This window comes from Malus sylvestris, chromosome 10, assembly GCF_916048215.2.
Source record: "Malus sylvestris chromosome 10, drMalSylv7.2, whole genome shotgun sequence".
Taxonomy (NCBI): domain Eukaryota; kingdom Viridiplantae; phylum Streptophyta; class Magnoliopsida; order Rosales; family Rosaceae; genus Malus; species Malus sylvestris.
Window position 1 is genome coordinate 35,744,636 of NC_062269.1, and position 22,697 is coordinate 35,767,332.

Sequence of the window (22,697 nt, forward strand, 5' to 3'; positions counted from 1 at the left end):
ATAGTTGAACAAGGAACGATTCCGCAAGATTAATGAATGGGATAACAATCCTTATAATCATGATTCAGTTTTAGGTCATGATATTCAATGTGGTTAAAAATCTTTTCCATTCAAAACTCTAACGACGCTTAATAAAACGGCTAATTGACTTGATGACCAGAATAACATTTACCGAAGCTTGCTTATATTTAAAACAATTAGAATTATCACAACAAAAACCTACATGGCACTTAAATAAATATGTGTACGACATAGAAGAACAATGAGAAACATAAAAAATAGTAGATCGGTAATGTGGACAACTATCAACCCCTTGTATGCTGCCGCATCACGTTTGAAAAAGTCAGCAGATATGACCCTTTCAACACATGTTGATCCTAAGAAGCCTAGAACAGAAGGATCGAGTCAGGCATTTTCACCCTCGAAGAGAGAGTGAGAGCTAGCCGGTGCATTAAACTATATATGATGAAGATTTGGTTCTAGATGGAGCTTTGTATTTAGTTGTCTTGCAACCAGGCAGAACTCAAAGCATATGGAAGTCCCACATGCATTAGCCCATATATTTTGCCAATTTGCACCAAGTGGAATTGGCTACTATACTTCATTAATAAGAATGAATTCAGTTGGCTCTTTCAACTAGTGCTTAACTATGAAAAGTGACAAAAAATTAAACACTCATTAGCTTTTATATGCTTTTTTTTTTTTACTTATCATCATATCATAATTTGACATTGAAATAGTTAAATATTTTATAAAATAAAATTAGGTGACTTGCGTCTCAAGTCTCAACACATTATTGATTACAATTTCCACAAAAAAACGGCAAGAGTAACTTCAAATGCCGAGTGCCGACTAAATTGTAAGCAAAGGATAACTTTTGTTTTTAATGTGGCAGATGATAGATATTCTCAATTCACTCCATCGGAATCATCGCTTTCTTTGGTTTTGTTCCTATATACGCAGCGGATGAGCAGAAATAAAAACAAGCCGAATTCAGCATATCTAATAGCTAGTTAAGTTAAACATTCCACCCGCACCAAGAAAATATACCACTAAAAAAAAATATATATATATATATATATATAGCCAAACCACACTCTCATCAAAATCTAAAGGCCTAAATTCCTGAAACAGATGGAGTTCATTGCACTACTAGCTTCTTTGCTCTTGGTCTCAATTCCTTCGGTATCTTCTGTTTCAATCAGTGGTGAAATTTTCAGTAAGTGCATGGCAGACTACAGCAAAATTTCTGATCAAAACATTCACACCTCAAACTCTTCTTTGTATTCATCTCTTTTGCAATCTTCGCAGCAAAACCCTAGGTGGTTAAACTCCACATCGAAGCCTCTTCTCCTTGTCACACCTTCCCATGAGTCTGAAATCCAAGCAGCTGTTCTTTGCAGCAGGAAACTTGGCCTGCAAGTCAGGGTTAGAAGTGGAGGACATGACTATGAAGGCCTATCTTACCTCTGCAAAACCGCATTTATCATCATTGACCTCATCAATCTCCGTTCCCTCGAGGTCAACCTTGCAGATGAAACAGCTTGGGTGCAGTCAGGAGCTACACTTGGTGAGCTTTATTATAGCATTGCCATCAAAAGTGAGGTCCATGGATTTCCAGGAGGTTTGTGCCCTACTGTTGGGATTGGAGGGCACTTCAGTGGAGGTGGGTTTGGAACCCTGATCAGGAAGCATGGCCTAGCAGCTGACAATGTCATAGATGCTCGGTTAATTGATGTGAATGGAAGAATCCTTGACAGAAGAACAATGGGTGAGGATTTGTTTTGGGCCATTAGAGGAGGTGGGGGATCAAGTTTTGGGATCATAGTTTCATGGAAAATCAAATTGGTTCAGGTTCCAAAAATTGTGACTGGTTTTACAGTCGACAAAACCCTAGCCGAAGGAGCTACCAGCCTTGTTCACAGGTGGCAATATATTGCAGACAAATTTCATGAAGATCTTTTCATCAGAGTCATAATTCAGAATGTGGGGAGTGGGAATCAGAAAAAGGTTCAAGCATCTTTCCAATCACTGTTTCTTGGAAAAATTGACAGATTAATCCCACTGATTAAGCTGAGCTTTCCAGAGCTGGGATTGCAGGCAAAAGACTGCATTGAGATGAGTTGGATCCAATCTGCCCAGTATTTTGCTGGATTCCAAAATGGCCAGCCCTCAGATGTCTTGCTATCTAGAAATCCCCTCTGGAAGATGAATTTCAAGGCTAAATCCGACTTCGTGAAGAACCCAATACCCGAATCGGGACTCCAAGGGATTTGGGAGAGGTTTCAGCAGGAACAAAATGTGTACATGATTTTGGATCCATATGGTGGCAAAATGAATGAGATCTCAGAACATGAAATCCCATTTCCTCACAGAAAAGGTAATTTGTTCAACATACAGTACATAGTGAAGTGGAAGTGGAGTGGAGGAAACCAACAAGCATATCCACTGGATAAGAATGCTTTACAGATTCATGAGCCCTTATGTTTCTAGGTCCCCAAGGGGTGCCTATATCAATTACAAGGACCTTGATTTGGGTGCCAACGTGCAAAACACAAGCTACTTGGAGGCGAGTACCTGGGGCACAAGGTACTTCAAGGGTAACTTTAAGAGGCTGGCACAGGTGAAGAGCAAGGCCGATCCAGATAACTTCTTCAGGAATGAACAAAGCATCCCTCCTCTTCCTTCTTTGTTTGAAATCACAGAGGTTTGAAACAAATGTTTCTTCAGGTTCAGGTAAATTCCCTGTCTATTCAATGCCAGGCATAATGAGTGTAAGGACCTCAAAAAAACTCTTTTGTGTCCTCTTTCTATGAAGAAATCAAGTGCTTTTTCATATGCAGATATCAAGTAAAAAAAACATAAGCAAAAAATCCCACTCAGTAAGCTTATATGGATCAACCAGCATGTGAAAAGTTAGTCATTAGAAAAGTTAATATTTTCTTACCAAACAGTACCGAGCAACATAAGTCTTGTAAGATTTCCTAAAGTGAAGGATTAGCAGCTAGCATTTTCTTTTAAGAATCATCTGGTATTTCATGCCACATATGTTGAGAGTATCATAAAACTGAAAAATCTTGACCTTAAGTATCAACTTATTAGGTGATAGACAAACGTGCATTCAATTTATGTTGGCTATTGGGCTTCCCAACCCAAGTGTAATTATTGGGCTTAACACGTAGACAGTCTAATGACATCATTGTTAGAATGTGAACATCCGCTTATTGCGCCAATTAACCACGAGGGAGAAGGCCTAAAAAAATTTCAACACTTGGTGCAAAACTTCCATTGCTAATGTGGAGAAAATTAGAAATTACTCTTCCTAACGGACCTAGTTTAAAAATTCAAATACTTACACATCATAGAAGGAAACATTGACAATGTCAAACTCGGTACAGCTGAAAGTTTGACATATTTAGTGAAAGACAACAACTATGCAGGAGATATCGTCTCAGCTTTTCCTAGATAAGGCTTCTTTAATCAACTCCTCAGCTGCTTCTTGAGCATCATCCAACTCTTCAATGCAATCGTAAGCCTCTTGGTTTGACATCACCTGCATAAACATAACAAAAGGTTTCAAGCATTTGGAAGGACGACTACAAGTACATACATTATCTTATTGAAATGTTAAAACCTTTAAGAATTTAAAGAAAATGCTGAGCTTACTTTCTACAATCCATCACCTGCCAAAATGATGAAATCTGTTTCAGCGTCAATCTTCTTTACTGTTATATCTGGTCCTGAAGTTATGTGCTCCTGTAGTTTTCGATCCCCAAATGCCCTTGTCATAGCTAATTGGCCATCAACACGTGGAATATTTCCTAAAATCACTATGAATTTTAGAAGACTAGCCAACTGGTAATACATCAGACGAAATATACGCAAACGTTGAAACATATCATTAACAATTATCGCCAGGAGGTCCTGTACAGAAAATTTCTACTCAAATATAGGACCATACCAATTGTTTGAAGTGTAAAAACTTGTGCACCAAGTACCTGGCCTTTTTAACAACCACCTCTGCTTTCAACAGCATCTTTCTCTCCTTGCGGATCATGATCCACAGTTATCTGTTTTGCTAAACCATCTCTACCAAAATTTTGAACATTGATCACCATACACACCCTCATTAAGAAAACTTTACCATTCCACTATGAAGTCAAGTAATTGTAGTTAACACGAATTCAAGCATAATTAACATAGCAAAAAAGGCACTGAATCACATATAGAGAAGGACATATGTACCTTCATCTTGTTTAGTAATACCGCTTTTGGAGAAAGTCTTGTATTCTGCAGCAAAAGCAACAACTAAGCATGCAAGGCATCGTATTGAGAGGATTCATGCAGTTCAAGACATCTGCAAGATTTTGTACCTTTACTTTGTGGGAGTCCTCGTCAAACTTCAAGCTTGGATCCCTTCTCTGCAAGTAAAGACTACTAAGTCAGTCAGCATAAGGTACGCAAACTGCTACCGTGCATGCATGCAAGTGACACTACAGCATAATAGTTTAAAATAGCTAAATCGTGATCGGAAACATATTTTCCTCCCCCGAGAGGACACTTTCGGGGAAGGGTGAGCAGATTTGAAGGACGAAATTCCAACTTTTAGCGAGGAAAAAACAGAAGACTTATTGAATCTAATACCGGGATTTTCTCTCTTACCTTCATTTCTGTTTGATCTCGGTTTTTAAATTGGGAGAGCAGGTGACAAATTTGTTTCTGAATTTTGTTTACCTATAAATACTTATGTAAGTAAATTCAGATATATATATATATATATGTGTGTGCAAAGAGAGGAAGCTTGGTGTTTTGTTGCGTCGACGTGTCAAAGAGAAATGGGAAAAAAAGGACACGCAGAAAGGGGTCTTCCCTATCCCACACTGCTTGAGTGAGAGAGTACAAGTGGCCTCCCTTGTTTTGGTGCTCAGTTTTGATTTGCAGCACACTGTTCAAGCATATGATACAGAAACCCTAACAAAGGAGTTTTTTCTTCCCTTTTCCTTTCTTTCCTTTACCCACCAATTTAACTCTTAGAATACAAATTTTAGGGTTTCTCTAGTATGCTGTATGGGATATGCTGAGATTTAAGCGATTAGATCCTTGGCCATTCGATACTTTGACCACACATTTTGACCTTTCATTCATTTGGTGTATGCCCACGTTATAATATAGTTATTGTTCCTATATAATTTTCGGAGAAATTAGTGTGGTAGTGAAGAATGAATACCTGAGGTTTGAACAATTAGATCCTTAGCTGTTGGATACTTGACCACACATTCTAACATTTTATTCATGAGGTGTAGGTCATACATTATAATATAATAAAATTTCCGCAAATTTTAACCTCACTATATATTTTTGAACAAATTATTATGTGGTACTAAAATGCTAATTGCATAATGTAATAATCTACTCGTTGGGAATTGGTTGCTATGATACCTCTTTACTTCAAATTGTAAAGTGTCCTTTTGTCCCGATAAATTTTTGCAATTTGCTCTTACTTGACAATATGCCAATAAGATGTTTAGGAAAAGAATATAACTTGTTTCACACTCAACAAAATTTCCTACTCCAGATTAACCTCAATTCTCCCCAACGAGAAGAAAATTTCAACGATTCTCACAACAATCCGTGTACAGTTCAACACATCAGAGAACCCTTGCAGTCCAAGCACGTCAAGCTTTGCAAGATACTGTCTCAGGCTCAGGTCTTATTTACACCAGGTGTTTGTAGAAGGTCGAATGAAAAATCTTGTTGCTTCTTCGGCAGCAAAGAAAACCACTTTCTTATAGACTCAGCTGGACCGGACTGACTTGCAATGGCTGCAGAGTTCGCATTATTCTGAATAATTGTTTTGAAATCACAAGAGAGAAGCCCCAACAATGCCGTAACAGTGGCAATTTGGGTAGGAAGACCGACACTCATTGCAGAGTCCAGACATAAAAATGCAGATAATTCCCCCCTCAAGATTTCAACTTCTTTATCTCCATATCCAAGGTCATTAACTCCGATCCTGAAAACAAGTAACATATCGTTAAACTCAAGTACTGGCACTAGTAGCATTACAACATTTGGCTTTATATAAAGATTAGAAGAAAGTAAAGAAGAACAATAATTCCAGCAGAAAAAGAAAAAGAAAAATGCAAGGGAAAGTAATCAAAGACATACCTCCCAAGCTGACCAAGGAGAACAACAATTCCAGCAATCACATTCTCAGCCATGCATGATTCCATAACTTTTAATAGCCGCGGGATAATATTAGCACTTGTCCATTCCCAACTCTGCATTCAAAAGAGAAAAACAAGCAGCAAGTCCAAAAATTAGTACCTAATAAACCAATAAATTATCAAACTGAAAAGACAACAACAAATTGAGAAAATTCATACTCAGAAGGATATTAACACATACCATCTTGATTGCAACCAACTCCACCAATGATAGGAGGTCACTGAGATCACAATCCAAGAAATTGGTAGGAGTGTTTGATTGAATAGAAGCATTCATTTGGAGCCCTTCTAAAAGCAATGATATAGCAGCATCCATAGAAACAGCATCATCAAAAAATGGGCAATTGATACATGGACTGAACATGGTTCGAGAATTGCTCGCAGATGGAATAAAAGAACTAGCAGTATCTGATGAGCTTACTCCCTCAAGGTATGTAACAATGGATTTCAAGATAATCACTAAATTGGAATTGCCAAAGTTAAAAAACTTCTCTCCACCCAGATAAGCAAAAACATGTAGGATAGTCAGAATCAATGAATGATTGGACCTGCTAATCCGCAAAATATTGTAAGACATTTCACAAATAAAACCATTGTGGTCAATTGCTGCACATATTGATGCTAATACAATGCTCCCTGCTACCAACTCATCGGCTGATGCTGGTCGAGGGGATATATGAACCCCATCAATCAGGGTCTCTGAAGATTCATCCTTACACACCACAAATCTTCCATTTATTAGGAATTCCTCCATGATATTAAGTGATTCCTCCAAACTACCAAATTCTGCAAATATGCTTCTCCCTTCCCAATCAGACATCACTGCACAAAGGGAAAAAACAGTATGATTAATGAACAAAATCCAGGATGAAACCAATAATGGCTTTCTAAATTATAACAAACATGATCAAGGAAAAAAATCAACAGACCTGAGCACATGTGTCCAACATAAGAATCCAAGCAGGGGGTTGACGTCCAATTCAAGCTCCCAAATTTACTCAAAGCAGCAGTGGAGAAGTTAAGCAGCAACAATGAAAACAATACGCAAACCTTTTCCCTATACAGGATCACCAAAAATAAATCAATTAGCACATATATCCACTAGTAAACTAAGCATAAGACCTCTTTATATATACCAACTTGGCAGTTCGAAAATAAAACAAGATTAAGATCAATATAAGGACCATAAAAGAGAGAGAGAGAGAGAGAGAGAGAGAGAGAGAGAGAGTATTTACTTGGGAAATAGTTTTTCTTCAGTCTTGAGAGCAAGCAGAATTTCTAGCACCCTCCAATCTGTATCAGTAACCAAAGGGCATTGTGTAATACAAGCTCTGAAGGCATAACGTATCCTAGAAATGCTGCTGCTGTCTTTAAAATTAGATAACACCACATATCCAAGTTCACTTCCAAGGGGGAACACAGCCTCCACATTTCTTGCAAACGGAGCATCAGACATCAGTTCAGCACCAGAGTCCTCGAGATCACAAGCTTTTGTAACTGCAGAATTACCCAAACCGTTCCCGCTCTTCCCTAGTATGTCAAGAGCATCAACTTCAACTCCACAAGAGGGTGGCCGTTTTTCTTTACTTGACAATCCTTCACAGTAGGATTCCTTTAATGAAGGTTTAATCTTATCTGCACTGGATGCTTCAAGGCCTTGAACCTCAATCTCGGGAAGTGTAGGAGACAGTGGCATTTCCATTGCCATCCTGTAGCATTCCTCATCAGAAGCATTGTCCAAGTCTAACAGTTTCAGGTAGTCCCCATCAGTTACTTCATCAAAACTTGGCAAAGTTTCAAAATCACTTGTAGCAGAACCATTTATGCCTTTTCTGCTTGCTTGAGCAACCCCTATCAGCTCATTAGCATTTAATGGAACTTGTCTGCAAACATTTGCACATCCAAAGACTTCATTTTCAAATTTATCGGCCGTATTTTGCTCATTACTGTCAGCATATTTCTGCATTGCCAGTTTATCTTCAATACCTTCATTTCCCTTTTCATATAGCATTCCATGCATTGCATTACCCTGCAGACTAGGAAGGAGATATCTCCCTTCTTCATAAGGTATTTTCATTTGCTTGTCCAACAAAAAATGCAAAACAGAAAGGTTTTCCTCTACCCGAAGGTGCAACTGCTTACCCTCTGTATATAAATTCTCAATTGATTCAACTACCTGAAGTATCCTCTTTCTTTTCCTGCTATGCTCATTAACTCTTCCAACCCCATCAGTTCTAACAGGACTTCTGACACTGTTTTCAGCAACCACAGCAGCATTTTCATTGCAATTTATTTTGGTAACCTCAGCAGACAAGTTGGATACTGTTGGTTGCACATTCTCTTCAACCAATTTTTCCTGTGAGCCCACCAACTGTCTATCAGAAAAAGATTCCATACTGGAATGTATTGCACAACTCTCTAACATTTTTCGGTTAGAGCCTCTGACTGGAGACTCCAATATAGAATCAATACCTGAGATAGAATCAGTGCAGTTTCCTCCAGATAAAAGAAGAAATGGTGCAGTATGTTGCATGGCTTCCCTTGCATCCAAAACTGGGCTGCCAGGCTTGAGACGCTTAACTCCACTTTGAAGGTTCATCTACAAATTGCACGACTCCATTTCAGTAAACAGAAAAGAACTACAATGTTGTGAAATTCAAATTACTGATAATATTCGGGTAAATAATGTAAAAGTCCAAGAAAGAAAGATTATGCTTGTTAAAGACAAGACATACCCAAAAATATTAAATAAAAACCCATGCATTGGAAGCAAAACTAAATATTTGAAAGGTTAACAGGCATAAGTCACATGTAAAAGGAAACATGCAACTCTCTGACACAAAACTACAACTACAAAGTAGGTGTGAGAGTAAAATTATCACGTTCTCCCCATTTCTAAGAAAAGAACAAAAGAGGAGCTGAGTGTTTTTCTTAGGAAAACTAATGAAAAGGGCTTCAAAACTTTGAGTTTTAACCAAAAACCATCCTATAACTTTATTTAATGATAAGGACAAGAGAAAGAAACAAAAAACAAAAAAACAAAAAAAAACATAACTAAAGGTGCGTGCAAAGAGCACCCAACCAATCCTTCAGTTGCATAACCCTTTGACATAATCCAAGCATATTTTATTCCTCTAAAATTAAGATTTCAAATTGAAGTGGGTTCCGTTCAATTCAAAACCACATATGGGCCAGTATGGTTGGGAGGGAGTCGGTCAGTTGTGGGTTGGGATGGTTGGGGGTAGGGGTGGGGCAACATCATTGACAACATCGTTGGACTCATCACCCATTTTTCTAGTAATGGTATTGAGCTATTAGCCATGCATGACTTTAACGGCGTGGACGTTGATCTGTATCATTTTTTTTTTTTGTCTTTTTATTGCATTCTAGTGAAAGAACTTGAAAATCTGGGACGAGCATCTACCGTTAAGTTTCATAAACAGTGTAGTACCATTAAGTTTCATAAACAGTGTAGAAAGTTTCATAAACAGTGTCATACCGTTAAATTTCATAAACAGTGTAGTACCATTAAGTTTCATAAACAGTGTAGTACCATTAAGTTTCATAAACAATTTGTGTGGGGCACACGGGTCCGCCCGTCAGTTATTTATTTATTTATTTTTAATATTAAAATTATGTCTTTTCAATAAAATTTAAGTTTTTTTATCCCTTTTATTAAAATTTAAGTTTTTTTCATTAAATAAAGTTATAGCATGGTTTTTTTATTAAAATAAACTTTGTCAAAGCCCCTTTCATGAAAGTTCCCTATTTTCTTTCCTATGTTTCTACTTGTACTTGGAGGTAAAAGAAATGTTTCAGGGCTAGACTAAAGAGTTCAAACATATGACTCACCAACTTAAGACACCTTTTTGAAGTTTGAACCTTATTAGTGTTATTCTGGTATTATTCTATAACTTTCCAATCATTGAACCAGATTACAGCACTAAAAGCCATCAGATGAATAAGGTTCATTTGTCATCAACAACGCCTGAAAAAAGAAAATAAATCAACAGTAGCTGTAGCAAATGCTAAAACATATATGTTATGCTCCGAGTATAGATTCCTAAACACTATCATGAAAACTAACAATACTAATTATCTACAAAATCAAATTGAAATATGGTAGTAATAGAGATTAGGCTGAAGAAAACGAACCTTTTTTGGGTCATCTATACCTTCAGCACTACGTGAGAAAGATTTATTTAGCATACCCAGGCGCTGTGAAAATTGATCAAACTCCACTTGCAAGCGACCTAGTTCTCGTTGCAAGATACTGTTCCGACTTCTTTCCAGCTTGACCACTTCTTTAGCATGCTTTTTCTGCTTTTTCTCAAACTTAAGTTGTTTCTTCAAATAATTCACTTCTACACTTTCAGCACCCCTATCTTTTTGAAGTTCTACAGCAGATGCATCAATCAATTTTCTGGAGGATAATTCCACAATTTTCTTCTTAGCATCGTCCAACTGCCTAGACAGATGATCAGCACGAGATTTTTCTTCCATAGCCTTCTTCCAATTCACTTCCACAATCTTTTTCTGCTTTTCAGCTTTCACCCTCTCTGATTCTGCCCCTTTTTTCTCCTTTATTACCTTCTGTTTTTCAATTTCGTACCTTTTGTTCACTTCCTCAAAATATGGATGCTCCAAAACCAACTTCAATTCATCTGCTTTACTCTCTTGGAAAGCTACCCCACTTCTATTGTTATCAGATTGGGCGTTTGGAGCCTCATCCAATTCTCTTAAACGCCTAATTTCATTTATCTCTTTCTGTAACTCATCAATCTTTTTACTACACTCTACCAATTCCAAAGACAATCTTTCAACATGACATTTTTCTTCCATAGTCATCTTCCTATTGGCTTCAGCAAACTTCCTTTGCTCTTCAGCCTTGGCCTTCTCTGAATTTGCAATCTCTCTCTCCTTGACCACCTTCTGTTTTTCTCCCTCAATCTTCTTGTTTGCCTCAACAAGCTTCAATGTCTCAGAAGCCAAATCAGAACGTGCTTTATGAGCTTCTTTCTTCAGTACCTCCAACTGAAGCTCATAATTCTCAGCCTTCTCTCTTTCAGTATTGGCACGCTTCCTTTCGTCATCAACCTTACTTTTTTCAGCTTTAGCAGCTTTTCGTGCTTCAGAAGCCTTCTTCTTCTCCACGTCAACATTCTTACTTTCTGAGTCTGCCCTTTTCTTCTCTCTCTCAATAAGCTCCTTGAGATGATTAATTTCCTTTTCATAGTCAGCAACTTGAGCTTTAAGAAGGTTTACTTCACTTTTATCTTCAGCATCTGCATTTTCTCTCTGCTTTAGAGAATATATCTCAGATTTCAACCCAGAATTATCGTTCTCCAGAGATGCCCTAGCAGCAGATTCTTTTACTTTCTCCTCTTTCTCAACATCGGCATTCTTACATGCTGAGTCTGCCCTTTTCTTCTCTCTTTCAATATGAACATTGAGACGATAAATTTCCTTGTCCCGGTCAGAAACTTGTGCTTTGAGAAGGTTTAGTTCACTTCTATATTGAGCATCTACATTTCCTCTCGGCTTTAGGGAAATATCAGATTTCAACCCAGAAATTTCTTTCTCCAAAGATATTCTAGCAGCAGATGCGTTTTCTTTCTCCTCTTTCTCAATATCTACCCGTGCTCGCTCTTCCTCTAGTGCTGCAAGTACAGAGTTAGAAAAGCAAGAAAAGGAGGTTAGTCACTTGGAAAAGTTATTAGCACACTCTCTATCATAACTATTTACAAACTAACATTGCATTTTAACCGGAAAGCTTCAGAAAAGCATTTCATTTTAACCTAGTTTTGCATCTGGTTCTAGATTTTGACACATAAAGTGACATTGTGTTTAACATGAAACAAACAAATCTCACGGGTAAACTAATAACATTAAAGCATAAATTTGAACAGGTAGGGAACTAAAAAAGTATAACCTGCTTTGACAACTAACTGAACTTTAAAACTTTTCGACATAAAACAAACAGGTACCCAATATACAGCTACTTGAATGGAGCTTCAGATGTGAATTTCGTTAACAAACCCACAATCCAAGTGAGTCATGTTCAGAAATTATTAACATTTCAATAGCTTACTTAACAATACGAAATTTTTAATGTCTGAAAGATCCTATAAAATTTACCTTTCTTGAGATTGGAATTCTCGGATTGAGCTCTTTCAACCTCCTGTTGAAGTAATTGCACAGCTTCCCGCAGTGCATTCCGTCCCTTTTCGAGCTTCGAGTACTTATGTTTCCACTGCATAGCAAGCATAAAATTGGGTGACAATGAAATCGAATACCAATAAATTCAAAATATTAAAACTTCAGAAAAAAAAAAAAAAAAAAATATTGAAAATTTGAAAAATTGAACCCTTACCGTAGCACAGCACGAATTGACCACCTGGGGATTCACTGGCCCGTCTGCCGCCATTGCTGCAATCATGTCGCCAAATCAAAGAAGCTTTAGAAATGAAAGGTGAAAAGTTAACGAATTGATATATAGAGAGAGCGAGAGAGAGAGAGAGAGAGAGTCGTACTGGTTCTATTGCAGTGGGACGAAGGAGTTGAAGTGGCCCATTAACAAGCAGCAAAAACCCTAAATCCCCAAATTGTTGATGAATCAGACTGCATTCTGGCCTCGGCCCACATTCAGATCCAAGTCCATTTCAAACCAGCAATTAGCCCAGCCCAATATGGAATGAAAAATCAAATATGTGTGGTGGATGTATGTTTCAAAACTGGGCGAACAAGTGTTGCAGTATTATTGGTTCATGTCATTAGATACAGAAACGAGCGTTGGCAAGTCTTCAGACTGCCTTCAAGGGTGCTAGCGAATACCCGTGGCGATTATCGTCAGGGGTGCCCATGTTTCATGCTACAACTCCTCTGATTTTCTTCAAGCAGTCAAGACCTAAGTATTGTCCTTTTAATACATTTTTTTCCAGTATACATTTCGAGACTTATTTTCACTAATGTAATTAAGACACTCGATGCGATGTTCACTTAGCAAAGTATGAGAGAATACTAAATCAGGTAACCTAGGATTATAGAAAGTAAGGAAATGGAATCAGATCAACTATCCTCATAATTAATCTAATTCATGATTTTAAATACTCAACTACGGATTTTAAGAAGAAACCCACCCTTCAAAAGAAAATTACGAAGGTTGTTTTTAATTGGACCATAAAAGTTTAGCGTCAAGACATATTTACAACCTCAAGCCAGAATGTCTTTTTTAGTAATTATGATAAAGCCTCGTACACACAACCTCACATTGGAAGGTTGTTTTTTGATAATTATGATGAACGTCGTACCACAAGAGTATTCTCCGATCATGGAGCAAATTATCTCCTACCTGAGTATGGTTTTCGATGATATCTTTAATTTAATAATGTCCAGACAAATTCACGATTTATTGAAAAAATAGATTCAAAAATTTGATAAATAAGTCTTACCCTCAATTCAAATATTCAAATTCAAATTTATATTCTCAATGCTATAGCTAAAGTCAACAAAGGGAATCAGATCAACCATCCACATAATTAATCTAATTCATGATTTTAAATAATCAAACAATTGATTGCAGACCTTTGAAAAGTCCACTCTCGAGGAAAACATGCAACAAGATAGCTTAAGAGCCAAGGCAAAATATAGACAGCTTGGAGAAAGCCTCCTCCCATAAACAAGCAATGAATCCGACGACAATAATCCATGTTATGTTAATTTCTACATGACAGCACCACAAAAATTGACACCTCCATCCCACATGCCATGCCAACCCGAAGACGTCGATAAATTACGCGTACAGCAAATTTAGGGTACAGCAAATTAAAGAATATTAATGTTGAAATTCACTTTCACTTGCTTATCCTAACCCAACGCCGGGTGCTAATGCCTTCTTCTTCCAAAATTATCTGACTTTCTTGGCTGCTTTCGATTCTGGAAGTGTTCCGAACACCCTGTCCCATAAGCTTGAAGTTATTCCGAAGCCCTTATCTTGGATCCTGAAGTGATGATTCAAGTGGTATTTCTGCAAACACAAGCAAACACCGTGTTATTCTTGTTGGGCATTGACCAGTTCCCGTCAAGCAGAAGGTGTAAAAGATTTGTAAGTTCTGATCATGATTACAATGCAAACAGAGATATTAGGTGTAATGGGTAAAATTCCTGCAAGGAGGAAAGGCGTAGTGATCTTTACCTTCAGATTTCGGGGTACCTCACTTGATGGCTGGCCGTGATGAAGATAGTAATGGGTGCAATCATACATCACGTAGCCCAATAAACCGCCTCCAAACAAAGCAGGAGCAACAGTAGGAGAGGCCATCAGCTTCACCAAGTTAAAGAACTGGCACAAAAGACAATGGCGTTATGATTGGTAATGAAATTCCTTTTCATATAAAACAATCCTATACAAATTTATTTAATGGTAATACTGTTAAGGTCTAAGTAAACCTCAATACCAAAATTATGCAATCTTAATAGCGATAATAGTAACCAGATATCTATCTAATCAAATTCAAAACAATGTATCATGGCCCTAGGACATGTAATTTTGCTTCCATTAGAAAAATAATTGGTTTGACCCTTCAGAATAACCATTAACCACAGTATTCTTGAACCACACATAATGACAACAAGGCAGGACAATAAGAGATATGGAAGAATAGACATACTGGAATGCATAAAACAGCTGTCGCAGCAGGAGGGAAAACAAGTCTCAGGCCGTCCATTGGGTGCTTATGGTGGCAGCCATGAAGGAGATAATGTAAGGTGTTCCACCTGAAGCAGTTACAGCAGTACAATTGCATTAGTCTCGGTGACATTCAGAAGTTATGCATGCGTAAACAAAAACATAAAAAGTGGGGAGAGAGTTATAAGAAACAAACCAGTAGCTCTTTGTTTCAATGTGGAAAAGAAAGCGGTGCAACGTGTATTCAAGCAATGTCCAGACAAAAATGCCAAAAACAACCATCAGAACTATTTCAGGGAATGTATGGCCCATCCGTACAGACACTGAGATGGAATAGAACACAACCGGCAGCCATATGACAGGAACTGCCCACCACACCGTGCGGGTCAAGAACTAATTCAAGTAGAAAAATGAGTCAGAAGTAGAGCTCTGCAAATTCTCAAGAAAGAAATTTAGCTGCATGTGCACTGTGCTACCATGTGAGCATATGTGAATTAAATTTGTAACGGATTAACTAAAGGGGGAGGCAGTACCTCCCAAAATTCACTTTCAAAAAATCGAGGGCCTTCTTTGCTAACAATCGGCTGGTGAACCCACTCTTGGTATGCTTCTCCAAGATGGCCAACCTGTGAAAGATTGCGAAAAGCCAAAAGTTACAGTAAAATTCAATACAATCATCAAATACAATAAAGAGAGACGGGGTCGCAAGAGAGATCACAATGCTCATAGATTTATAAAAAAGGAAAAAGCAATTCTAGAGAAAAATGTGACATGCTATGAACTCTCAGAGAAGGAAAAGGAGGCACCAAATATAAGCGGTAAATGTCCCTGTGCAAAGAGACTGTTTGGCAAATTTCTCAGCATCTATCCAAAAATAAAAGATATATTTGGAAAAATAAATTGAAAATCATCATTGAAAATCATCATTGAAAATCTAGAAAGATGGCACTTCGAATACTTACGAATGAAGAGCCTCGGATCTAAATGGTTATACATATTCAAGTCCATATACGAACAAATAAAAAACATTAGGCAAGCCTTACCTGAAATACAAGGGCTTTATCCAAATCAACTTTGAAGTCCTGTGCAACCATCTTGTTACGTATAACACTGCTGGAGAAACAGCAAAACTAATACATTAAGTTCAATGATGCGGATCCATAGAGGACAAGAACCAAAAAGATCTAATTACATAGTTGCAATAAGGATTCAGATATTAGAGATAAAAAATTGTAACATGTGATGAGCTAGTATATGATATTACATCTGATTATAATATCAGTAATTGATCACTGGTTTAATCTTATGGACTAAGTCTCCCTGCCAACGACAATTTAAAGGAAAGTTCTCTTTGACTTCCTTAAACTATTCCGTGAAACCGACTAATACCTGCCTATAGGCCACAAAACTTTCTTTGAAGATTATCAAAAGATAAACTAATCAAGGTGAAGCAGTAATCAGCACCAGAGAAAAAAGATAGCTAAGAATTTATCAAGTAAATGACGACATTTATGGCGACATTTGATAGCTAAGAATTTATCGGACTCATTTGCCCTATGATCTAAATCTCGAATTTTCTTCATCAATTTTAACATGCATCCATGAGAAAAAAGATGAATCTTGACAACAAAAACGAAACACAGTATCCATAACATGATGCAGAAACGAAATTTCCACTCAAATGCCTAATTTGAAATTAATCAATTCACAGGAGATCCATTTTTTCTTGCAAAAATGATAATCCAGTTTCCCCTTTTACCTCTACTTTCCCAGCTACCAAACAGAAAATCTCGCTCTGCAAAAACGGCCCCACACAATGTCACACAAAGTCTCAAGACTCATGCTTTATTCTCAAACCCCATGATTTCTTCCCCTTTTCTTCCATGATTTCTCACCAACCAAACAGCATTTAGCATCATGAAATTCAAAAAATCACACGGTTCGACAAGAAAAAGGAATCCCACAATGCACCTATCGAACCCAAATTCAAAACCCACAATTTTCCAAACCAAAACACCAAAAACAAACACACCCAGATCTACAAATCGCAAGAAAACCACACAAAAATTAAAAAATCAGACGAGGGAGAGCAATGGGTTACCTACTGAGAACCCGGGTCGGATCCAACGCAAGAGAACGACGGAACACGACCACCCTTTGTTCCTCTCTCTCTCCACAGAATATGAACCACCAGCACCACCACTAGAAGAGGTTTCCGCGTTGAGCGTCAAGTGGTGCGGTGGCAGAGGAATATCTGACTCTCTCTCTCTCTCTCTCTCTCTCTCCGCGTCTGTGGAAAACAAGTCGAACTGTGGCAGATGATTTTAAGATATGGGACGATTTGGGCCGTCGATTTTTGTATGCGCATAGCCAGCACTCGTCACGTTGGATTCCAAGTTTCTAACGGTGGCCAGTCTCGCAACTTTTCAAGTTCTTTTAACAAATATTTTTACAGCGGAGTGCGGTGGGTTAATTTACCGTGTAGAAGCTGAGACGGTGTCTGTTGTCCGAGTTCGTTTTTCCTTTCAATGACGTTGTTGGGAAAATAAAGTCTTGTGGGTCCCCCTACGATAACTTTGTTAAGGAATTTGATTCATTGCGGACATTAGGATTCAGAGTCTACAGATCAAAATATTAACCACACAAATTAAATTTGACTGTTCTTAATTAACTTATTCTGTCGATTCATTTCACATAAATTAATAATTTTAATTTCTTTTCCATACAAATCAAAAGTTCGGATTTTTTTTATTTTTACTCCGGACATTAGGGTCCACAGGGATCTAATTCCCTTTCTTCTTTTTTTTTTATTGTTCGAAAATTCCCTTTGTTAATTAGGGGAATTTGGTTGGGCGTACATGAAATATTTTTGTAGGAGAAGGGCAAATTCATTCCGATCGGTTGCCTCAACTGCCGGTCAGCGTCAACAGTTGGCTAACTTCTAGTAAAGGCACATTGCTCTCGTTTTCTCCCAACTGGGACACATTCTCTTTTGCTCATATGATGAATGTATAGATGGTTTTTATGTGTTGTCGATGCCCAACTATCGTAACGTCTTGTGTTAATATTATAGTAATATATATAAGCTTTTATATACAAGACGTTAATGCTATTGATATTTCATAAAACGTAAATTATTCTCACAGAGTTTTAACGACATTTAAAGTATAAAAATATAATTGTATTTTTCTCTATAATATAAAGGTCTTAAGTTCAATTCACATAGATGAAAAGTTCAGTATATAGTTGTAACAATTTCATTGTATAGTTTAACTCAAATCTCTTAGTTTCGTTTATTCAAGGTTTAAAGGAAAACTTAAATTAATTACATCAAAAAGCCTTCAGACCAGTACAAATATAGTCAAGATAATACATGAAAAATCATAAATTATATATATTGATTACGAAGCTACTTTACCACATATTCTTCTCACATTTCAAGTAAGTAAACATGTTATAAATCTTTTCTAACATAGAAGATATTTTAGTGTCATCGCTACATTATTTGGTCTAGTAATATATAAGGAAAACTAATGAAAATGTCTTTAAAACTTTGAATTTTATCGATAAGGACAAAATAAAGGGTATCATGAGTTTTTCGTTAAAGTTTCCTAATATATATCTCCACTAACAAGCTTAATTAAGTAATGCACTGCAATTCAATTTAGAAAAATTCAAAACTATAACGAAACCAAACCATTACGGTCCAGTTTGTTTTGAACCATTCAAATTTCTTTTGTAAAAAAAAAATAGAAAAGACAAACTGGCCACTACGGTTTGGTCAATTCGGCCAACTGAGGCCCACATTGACATGGTCCTAGTAAGAAAAACATATATAATTTAGCGAAAACAAAGAAAGAATCCAACCAGCCAGCAAGGCTGACTACTGGTTTAATTCTGGGTATATTTATGGAGGGAGTGACCCCAAATCCCTTGTTTTGAATTCTGAAGGGATGGTTCAAGTGAGACGTCTGCAGTTAAACATACATACACGTACGACCAAGTATTACTTGTTAATTAAGTCATGAATATTAGAGATCAAGTGAGGATTATTTGATGAAATAGAACCATAAATTTGTCTCCAAATTAAAATTAAAATTAAAAATTATTGTTACCTTGAGATTCAGAGACGAACTTTTAGAAGGCTTCCCATGGTGCAGGTACTAATGAGTGAGATCATATGCTGTGTATCCCAACACGCCCCCACCAAACAAAGCAGGAGCAACTGATGGAGGGAATAAAACCCTAAACAGACAGAATCGAGAACTAGCAGAACATGTAGATTGATATATCAGAAGCAGCGTATTATACATACATTTATATATGTGTGTGTGTGTGTGTGTGTTAAGTTGAGGACCTGATGAGGTAGTGAAAATGTACGTAACATACCAGAAGGCTTAAAATTAACAGCGGCAGCTTCAGGAGGAAAAACAAGTCGCATTGCATCCATAGGGTGCATGTGGTGGTATCCATGCAGAAGATAATGCATCGTGTTTCCCCTACAAAAAGTGATTAGAAAAAGCAGTTCACTGCATCCATATCAACTACACGATTTATGAAGGCCCACTGCTAGAAATTTGGCTAACAGCCACTTTTTTTATTGGTGTCTATTGTTAAGTGTGGACACTCACATTGGTGGTAAACCTCAATGACCACTAAGCAGCCACTAAACTAGAGAACATGTCCTATATAGAGGACTCTATTGTAACAATGGCTACCAATATTGCATTGGTGTGTATGTGAACAGTACAACATTTTTATATTTTATAATTATTTCTAAAATTCAAAATATCTCATTGTCCCTCTTATTAGTGGCTAGATTTGAGACTAACATTGGTGCTTTTCATACTCGTACACACACCAATCATATGTGTCTATATTAGGAGCAGTGGCTTTTAAGATATAGGCACCAAAGTTGGTGTGAATCTACAGCATTCCAAATGGCCAATATGTTCAAATTGTATTACATGCATTTTAGTAATAACTCTGTACTATATTAAAACTCAGCTTCTTAATATAAAATTCACATGAAATTTAAATTTGTAAAAGGATTCACATTTCCAACCAACCACACTTTATATCCAATAGATTTATCAATAACAAGGTTTGTGCTACATAAGAAAGCATATTACATTCAACGATGTTGTCCAACACAACCAAGTACCCAAGGGTGACAACGTTACATTTTATAACACCTATGTACCTATGCACATCCACCAACAGCAAACTGATAACTAACAAAATCCACCCAATTGGTTATATGCCTTCCCTATGGCATTTCTAGTATATACATCAAGTAAAATTCACAAAAAGGATCATAGTTAACTTTTCACTTATTGAATTTCAGCTATTCACAACAAATCCTACATAACTTACAAGTTACAACTAAGCCTTTTTCAGAATTCCATCCTCCCACTACAGGCTGCAGGCGTCAGACCTAAGTTCATCATGCAATGAAGCTCACTTAACCACATTCCCTTCTTGAGAGTCCCACAATTTTTTTCTGAATTGAAAAATAAATCTTTTACAAAACATGGTAAAAATAATACACGATGAACTAAGAACAATAAATTGAAAATAGTCCAAGAGCTTACATCTCTGTGGAACATCTGAAGCAAGCATGACAGCATATGTGGAAGACTCGTCTTTGTCAGCTTCCACCTTCATTCCACCTGCAAATGTACAAAAAGAGTTCACAACACCAAACTACAACCGAGACCGAATTAAACGAATAACTTTGTATTTAGTAGGTCTTAATTCTACGAAGCCGAAATTCCTTACCAATGAGGTGCACCTCAAACAAGAAATCAACATTATCAATTCAAGAAAAAACAATGCAATGATTTCAACGTATAATCATCATTTCAGGCGGGCAATCATTAGATATAGATAAATGTGTTGAAATGTCATTGCTGCCAATTGATACAGTTTTTATAGCATGCACACAAAAATTGTTCAACCAAAACAATCTCTAATTAAAGCATCACAATTTATTAAATTGAAGATAAATCAATACCTGAGAAGATAGGCTAATCATAAGGTTAGGAACCTGTGAAAACAAAGGAAATTAACAATAATGAATTTGAATTTACTACAATTTTCTCCAAGACCATGTTTCAAATACTCTACTTAAAGATTCAATTCTCATCATTCTCATCATTAGATGTTTAACCCATTAAAAAAAATAAAAACTTAAATTAAGAAACAATTGAAGAGATATGATATCAACACCCTTAGCAAGAATAAGGCCAAATCCTTTCCAAGAGAGCAGGGAAACTGCTAACAAGTTAAAAAGAAAAAAAATATATTTCACATACAAAACATTTACACGTGTTTCTTCCTAACATGATGACGACAACGACTTGAGATTATATTACTACACTACATCTCCTTTGATTAATCCATCATGTGATGATGAAGTACTGAATCATCCAAAAATCCTCGATTCTAGAGCAGGGGATGCTCCTATGACTGAATTCAAAATAATGCTCCGTTACTCTTTTTTTTTTCAAGGTAAATAATGCCCAACCACTCTATAGATAAGGCATCTAATCGGCTTAAATGTTTTGTAAAAGAGAGGTCAGTGGGGATAATCTTAGAACACAAGCATTTCGAATCTAATCAACTCAATGTGAAGTAGCATCTAATAAAAGCGTGGAAGAACTCTACCAAACAATAGAACATGGCGAAATCCATCATCAAATAAATAAAGGCCTCTGAAATCTAAGCTTTCAACAACTAGTGGTAACCTATTCTCTATGCTTTTGACGTCATCAGCTTCAGCAGATGCCAATGAATACAAGAGTAAGGTCAAATCCTTTCCGAAAGATATGATATTGAAACATATTTTCAGTGATGTTCAAGGACCGAAACTATCAAACATTATAAACTAAAAATTAAAGCAGTGTAAAATCTAGTTTGAAAATGCAAAAATACCCAACAATCCCACCATAACCACCGGCACGGTCGACTTCATCACCAGCTCCGGCCTCATCACACTCATCGACGCCACTGCTTATCCGCTCTTGGCCATCAAGTACGTTGCTCCCATACCTGAAAAACACACAAAACCCAAACAAAATCATATGTTTCGTAGATTTGAAATTGAAGAAATTTGGCTATGAATTTTTAGACACTAACTTGAGGATCGGAAAGAGGATGGGAAGAGGATTATGGAGGTATAATTTGACGGTCTGTTGCTTGTAAGAAAAAGGGAGAGAAAGGATGTGGGAAGTAGAGAGAGTGAAGAGGGAAGGAGGAGAGAGAGTGGAGGGGAGAGAGAGGAGAGATATTTGTGAAAGGGGAAGAGGGGATAACCATTTTAGTTTCGTCCACCTTTAAAACCACAAGAAATTCTTATAATATGGACCCCACTTCATGACTTGTCTCACTCATTTTGGTGGGTATCCAAAAAAACAAATAACCAGCACCACTTCGATGCCTACAAAATAAATAATAAAATAAAAATGTAGAAGAAAAGTAATTTTAAGAAATAAAGTTATTTGACAGACACCAAAAATTTTGAAGGCCATCGATATCAGCGGCATCCCACTCCAAAGACACCAAAAAATAGTAAGAGTGAGTGCTTTATATCTAAGGAAAACTAATGAAAATGGCTTGAAAACTTTGAATTTTAATGATGAGGACAAAATAAAGGGTAAAATGAATAGTATCAGGTTTGACTTTTTAGTGTAAAAATGTGGTTTTTCGTTAAAGTGAACAGTACCGCGGACTTTTAATTAAAACTTCCTTATATCTATGGCCACCAATTGCAAATGGTGTGC

The 22,697-nt window shown here is 36.9% G+C and overlaps 5 protein-coding genes across 10 annotated transcripts; 1 reads left to right on the forward strand and 4 right to left on the reverse strand.

Moving 5' to 3' along the window:
* The first annotated feature begins 1,134 nt into the window (after positions 1–1,134).
* LOC126587650 (berberine bridge enzyme-like 22) lies at positions 1,135–2,836 on the forward strand. Its single transcript, XM_050252739.1, is given in 2 exon segments — positions 1,135–2,414; positions 2,416–2,836. Coding segments are annotated over 2 exon segments (1,578 nt in total). The 3' UTR covers positions 2,714–2,836.
* Positions 2,837–3,451: 615 nt separating this feature from the next.
* Positions 3,452–4,668, reverse strand: LOC126584518 (probable protein phosphatase 2C 62). Its single transcript, XM_050248877.1, has 6 exons — positions 4,663–4,668; positions 4,374–4,421; positions 4,246–4,290; positions 4,032–4,151; positions 3,688–3,924; positions 3,452–3,553 (listed from the first exon to the last, which is right to left on the reverse strand). Exons 1-6 carry the CDS (start codon positions 4,666–4,668, stop codon positions 3,452–3,454), a joined length of 558 nt encoding a protein of 185 aa, XP_050104834.1.
* A 755-nt stretch (positions 4,669–5,423) lies between these two features.
* Positions 5,424–12,845, reverse strand: LOC126586743 (uncharacterized). 2 transcript variants are annotated; one of them, XM_050251683.1, is made up of 9 exons: positions 12,761–12,845; positions 12,601–12,656; positions 12,366–12,480; positions 10,383–11,887; positions 7,463–8,826; positions 7,157–7,284; positions 6,409–7,049; positions 6,169–6,281; positions 5,424–6,013 (listed from the first exon to the last, which is right to left on the reverse strand). In XM_050251683.1, the coding sequence occupies exons 2-9, from the start codon at positions 12,652–12,654 to the stop codon at positions 5,704–5,706; spliced, it is 4,230 nt and encodes a 1,409-aa protein (XP_050107640.1). In that variant the 5' UTR covers positions 12,655–12,656; positions 12,761–12,845; the 3' UTR covers positions 5,424–5,703. The 2 variants fall into 2 exon arrangements, with proteins under 2 accessions (XP_050107640.1, XP_050107639.1); XM_050251682.1 differs by having other exon boundaries at positions 12,601–12,684.
* A 1,029-nt stretch (positions 12,846–13,874) lies between these two features.
* Positions 13,875–17,309, reverse strand: LOC126586776 (dihydroceramide fatty acyl 2-hydroxylase FAH1-like). 2 transcript variants are annotated; one of them, XM_050251721.1, is made up of 7 exons: positions 17,015–17,309; positions 15,957–16,023; positions 15,447–15,539; positions 15,110–15,306; positions 14,897–15,002; positions 14,422–14,568; positions 13,875–14,253 (listed from the first exon to the last, which is right to left on the reverse strand). In XM_050251721.1, exons 2-7 carry the CDS (start codon positions 16,005–16,007, stop codon positions 14,134–14,136), a joined length of 714 nt encoding a protein of 237 aa, XP_050107678.1. In that variant the 5' UTR covers positions 16,008–16,023; positions 17,015–17,309; the 3' UTR covers positions 13,875–14,133. The 2 variants fall into 2 exon arrangements, with proteins under 2 accessions (XP_050107678.1, XP_050107677.1); XM_050251720.1 differs by having other exon boundaries at positions 15,957–16,026.
* Positions 17,310–18,216: 907 nt separating this feature from the next.
* Positions 18,217–22,213, reverse strand: LOC126586777 (uncharacterized). Of its 4 annotated transcripts, none has more exons than XM_050251722.1 (5): positions 21,863–22,213; positions 20,508–20,585; positions 19,303–19,412; positions 19,029–19,179; positions 18,217–18,884 (listed from the first exon to the last, which is right to left on the reverse strand). In XM_050251722.1, exons 1-4 carry the CDS (start codon positions 21,996–21,998, stop codon positions 19,159–19,161), a joined length of 345 nt encoding a protein of 114 aa, XP_050107679.1. In that variant the 5' UTR covers positions 21,999–22,213; the 3' UTR covers positions 18,217–18,884; positions 19,029–19,158. The 4 variants fall into 4 exon arrangements, 3 of the variants coding, with proteins under 3 accessions (XP_050107679.1, XP_050107682.1, XP_050107681.1); XM_050251725.1 differs by having other exon boundaries at positions 19,029–19,158; positions 21,850–22,213; XR_007610895.1 differs by lacking the exons at positions 18,217–18,884; positions 19,029–19,179; positions 19,303–19,412 and adding exons at positions 19,971–20,416; positions 20,930–20,962 and having other exon boundaries at positions 21,850–21,966; positions 22,054–22,213.
* Between the last annotated feature and the right edge of the window lie 484 nt (positions 22,214–22,697).

Coding starts and splice junctions, on each gene's coding strand:
- LOC126584518 (XM_050248877.1), bottom strand. Junction 4,291..4,373: donor AGGACTCCCACAAAGTAAAG/GTACAAAATCTT, acceptor CTTTTGCTGCAG/AATACAAGACTTTCTCCAAA. Junction 3,925..4,031: donor CGCAAGGAGAGAAAGATGCT/GTTGAAAGCAGA, acceptor TTTTCTGTACAG/GACCTCCTGGCGATAATTGT.
- LOC126586743 (XM_050251682.1), bottom strand. CDS start 12,666: ATGATTGCAGCAATGGCGGCAGACGGGCCAGTGAATCCCCAGGTGGTC. Junction 12,481..12,600: donor TCAATTCGTGCTGTGCTACG/GTAAGGGTTCAA, acceptor CTTGCTATGCAG/TGGAAACATAAGTACTCGAA. Junction 8,827..10,382: donor GTATAGATGACCCAAAAAAG/GTTCGTTTTCTT, acceptor TGCAATTTGTAG/ATGAACCTTCAAAGTGGAGT.
- LOC126586776 (XM_050251721.1), bottom strand. CDS start 16,007: ATGGTTGCACAGGACTTCAAAGTTGATTTGGATAAAGCCCTTGTATTT. Junction 15,540..15,956: donor ATAAAGCCCTTGTATTTCAG/GTAAGGCTTGCC, acceptor AATCTTTCACAG/GTTGGCCATCTTGGAGAAGC. Junction 14,254..14,421: donor AGGTACCCCGAAATCTGAAG/GTAAAGATCACT, acceptor TTGTGTTTGCAG/AAATACCACTTGAATCATCA.
- LOC126586777 (XM_050251722.1), bottom strand. CDS start 21,998: ATGATTTTGTTTGGGTTTTGTGTGTTTTTCAGGTATGGGAGCAACGTA. Junction 19,413..20,507: donor TTCAGATGTTCCACAGAGAT/GTAAGCTCTTGG, acceptor CACTTTTTGTAG/GGGAAACACGATGCATTATC. Junction 19,180..19,302: donor TGTTAATTTTAAGCCTTCTG/GTATGTTACGTA, acceptor ATGTTCTGCTAG/TTCTCGATTCTGTCTGTTTA.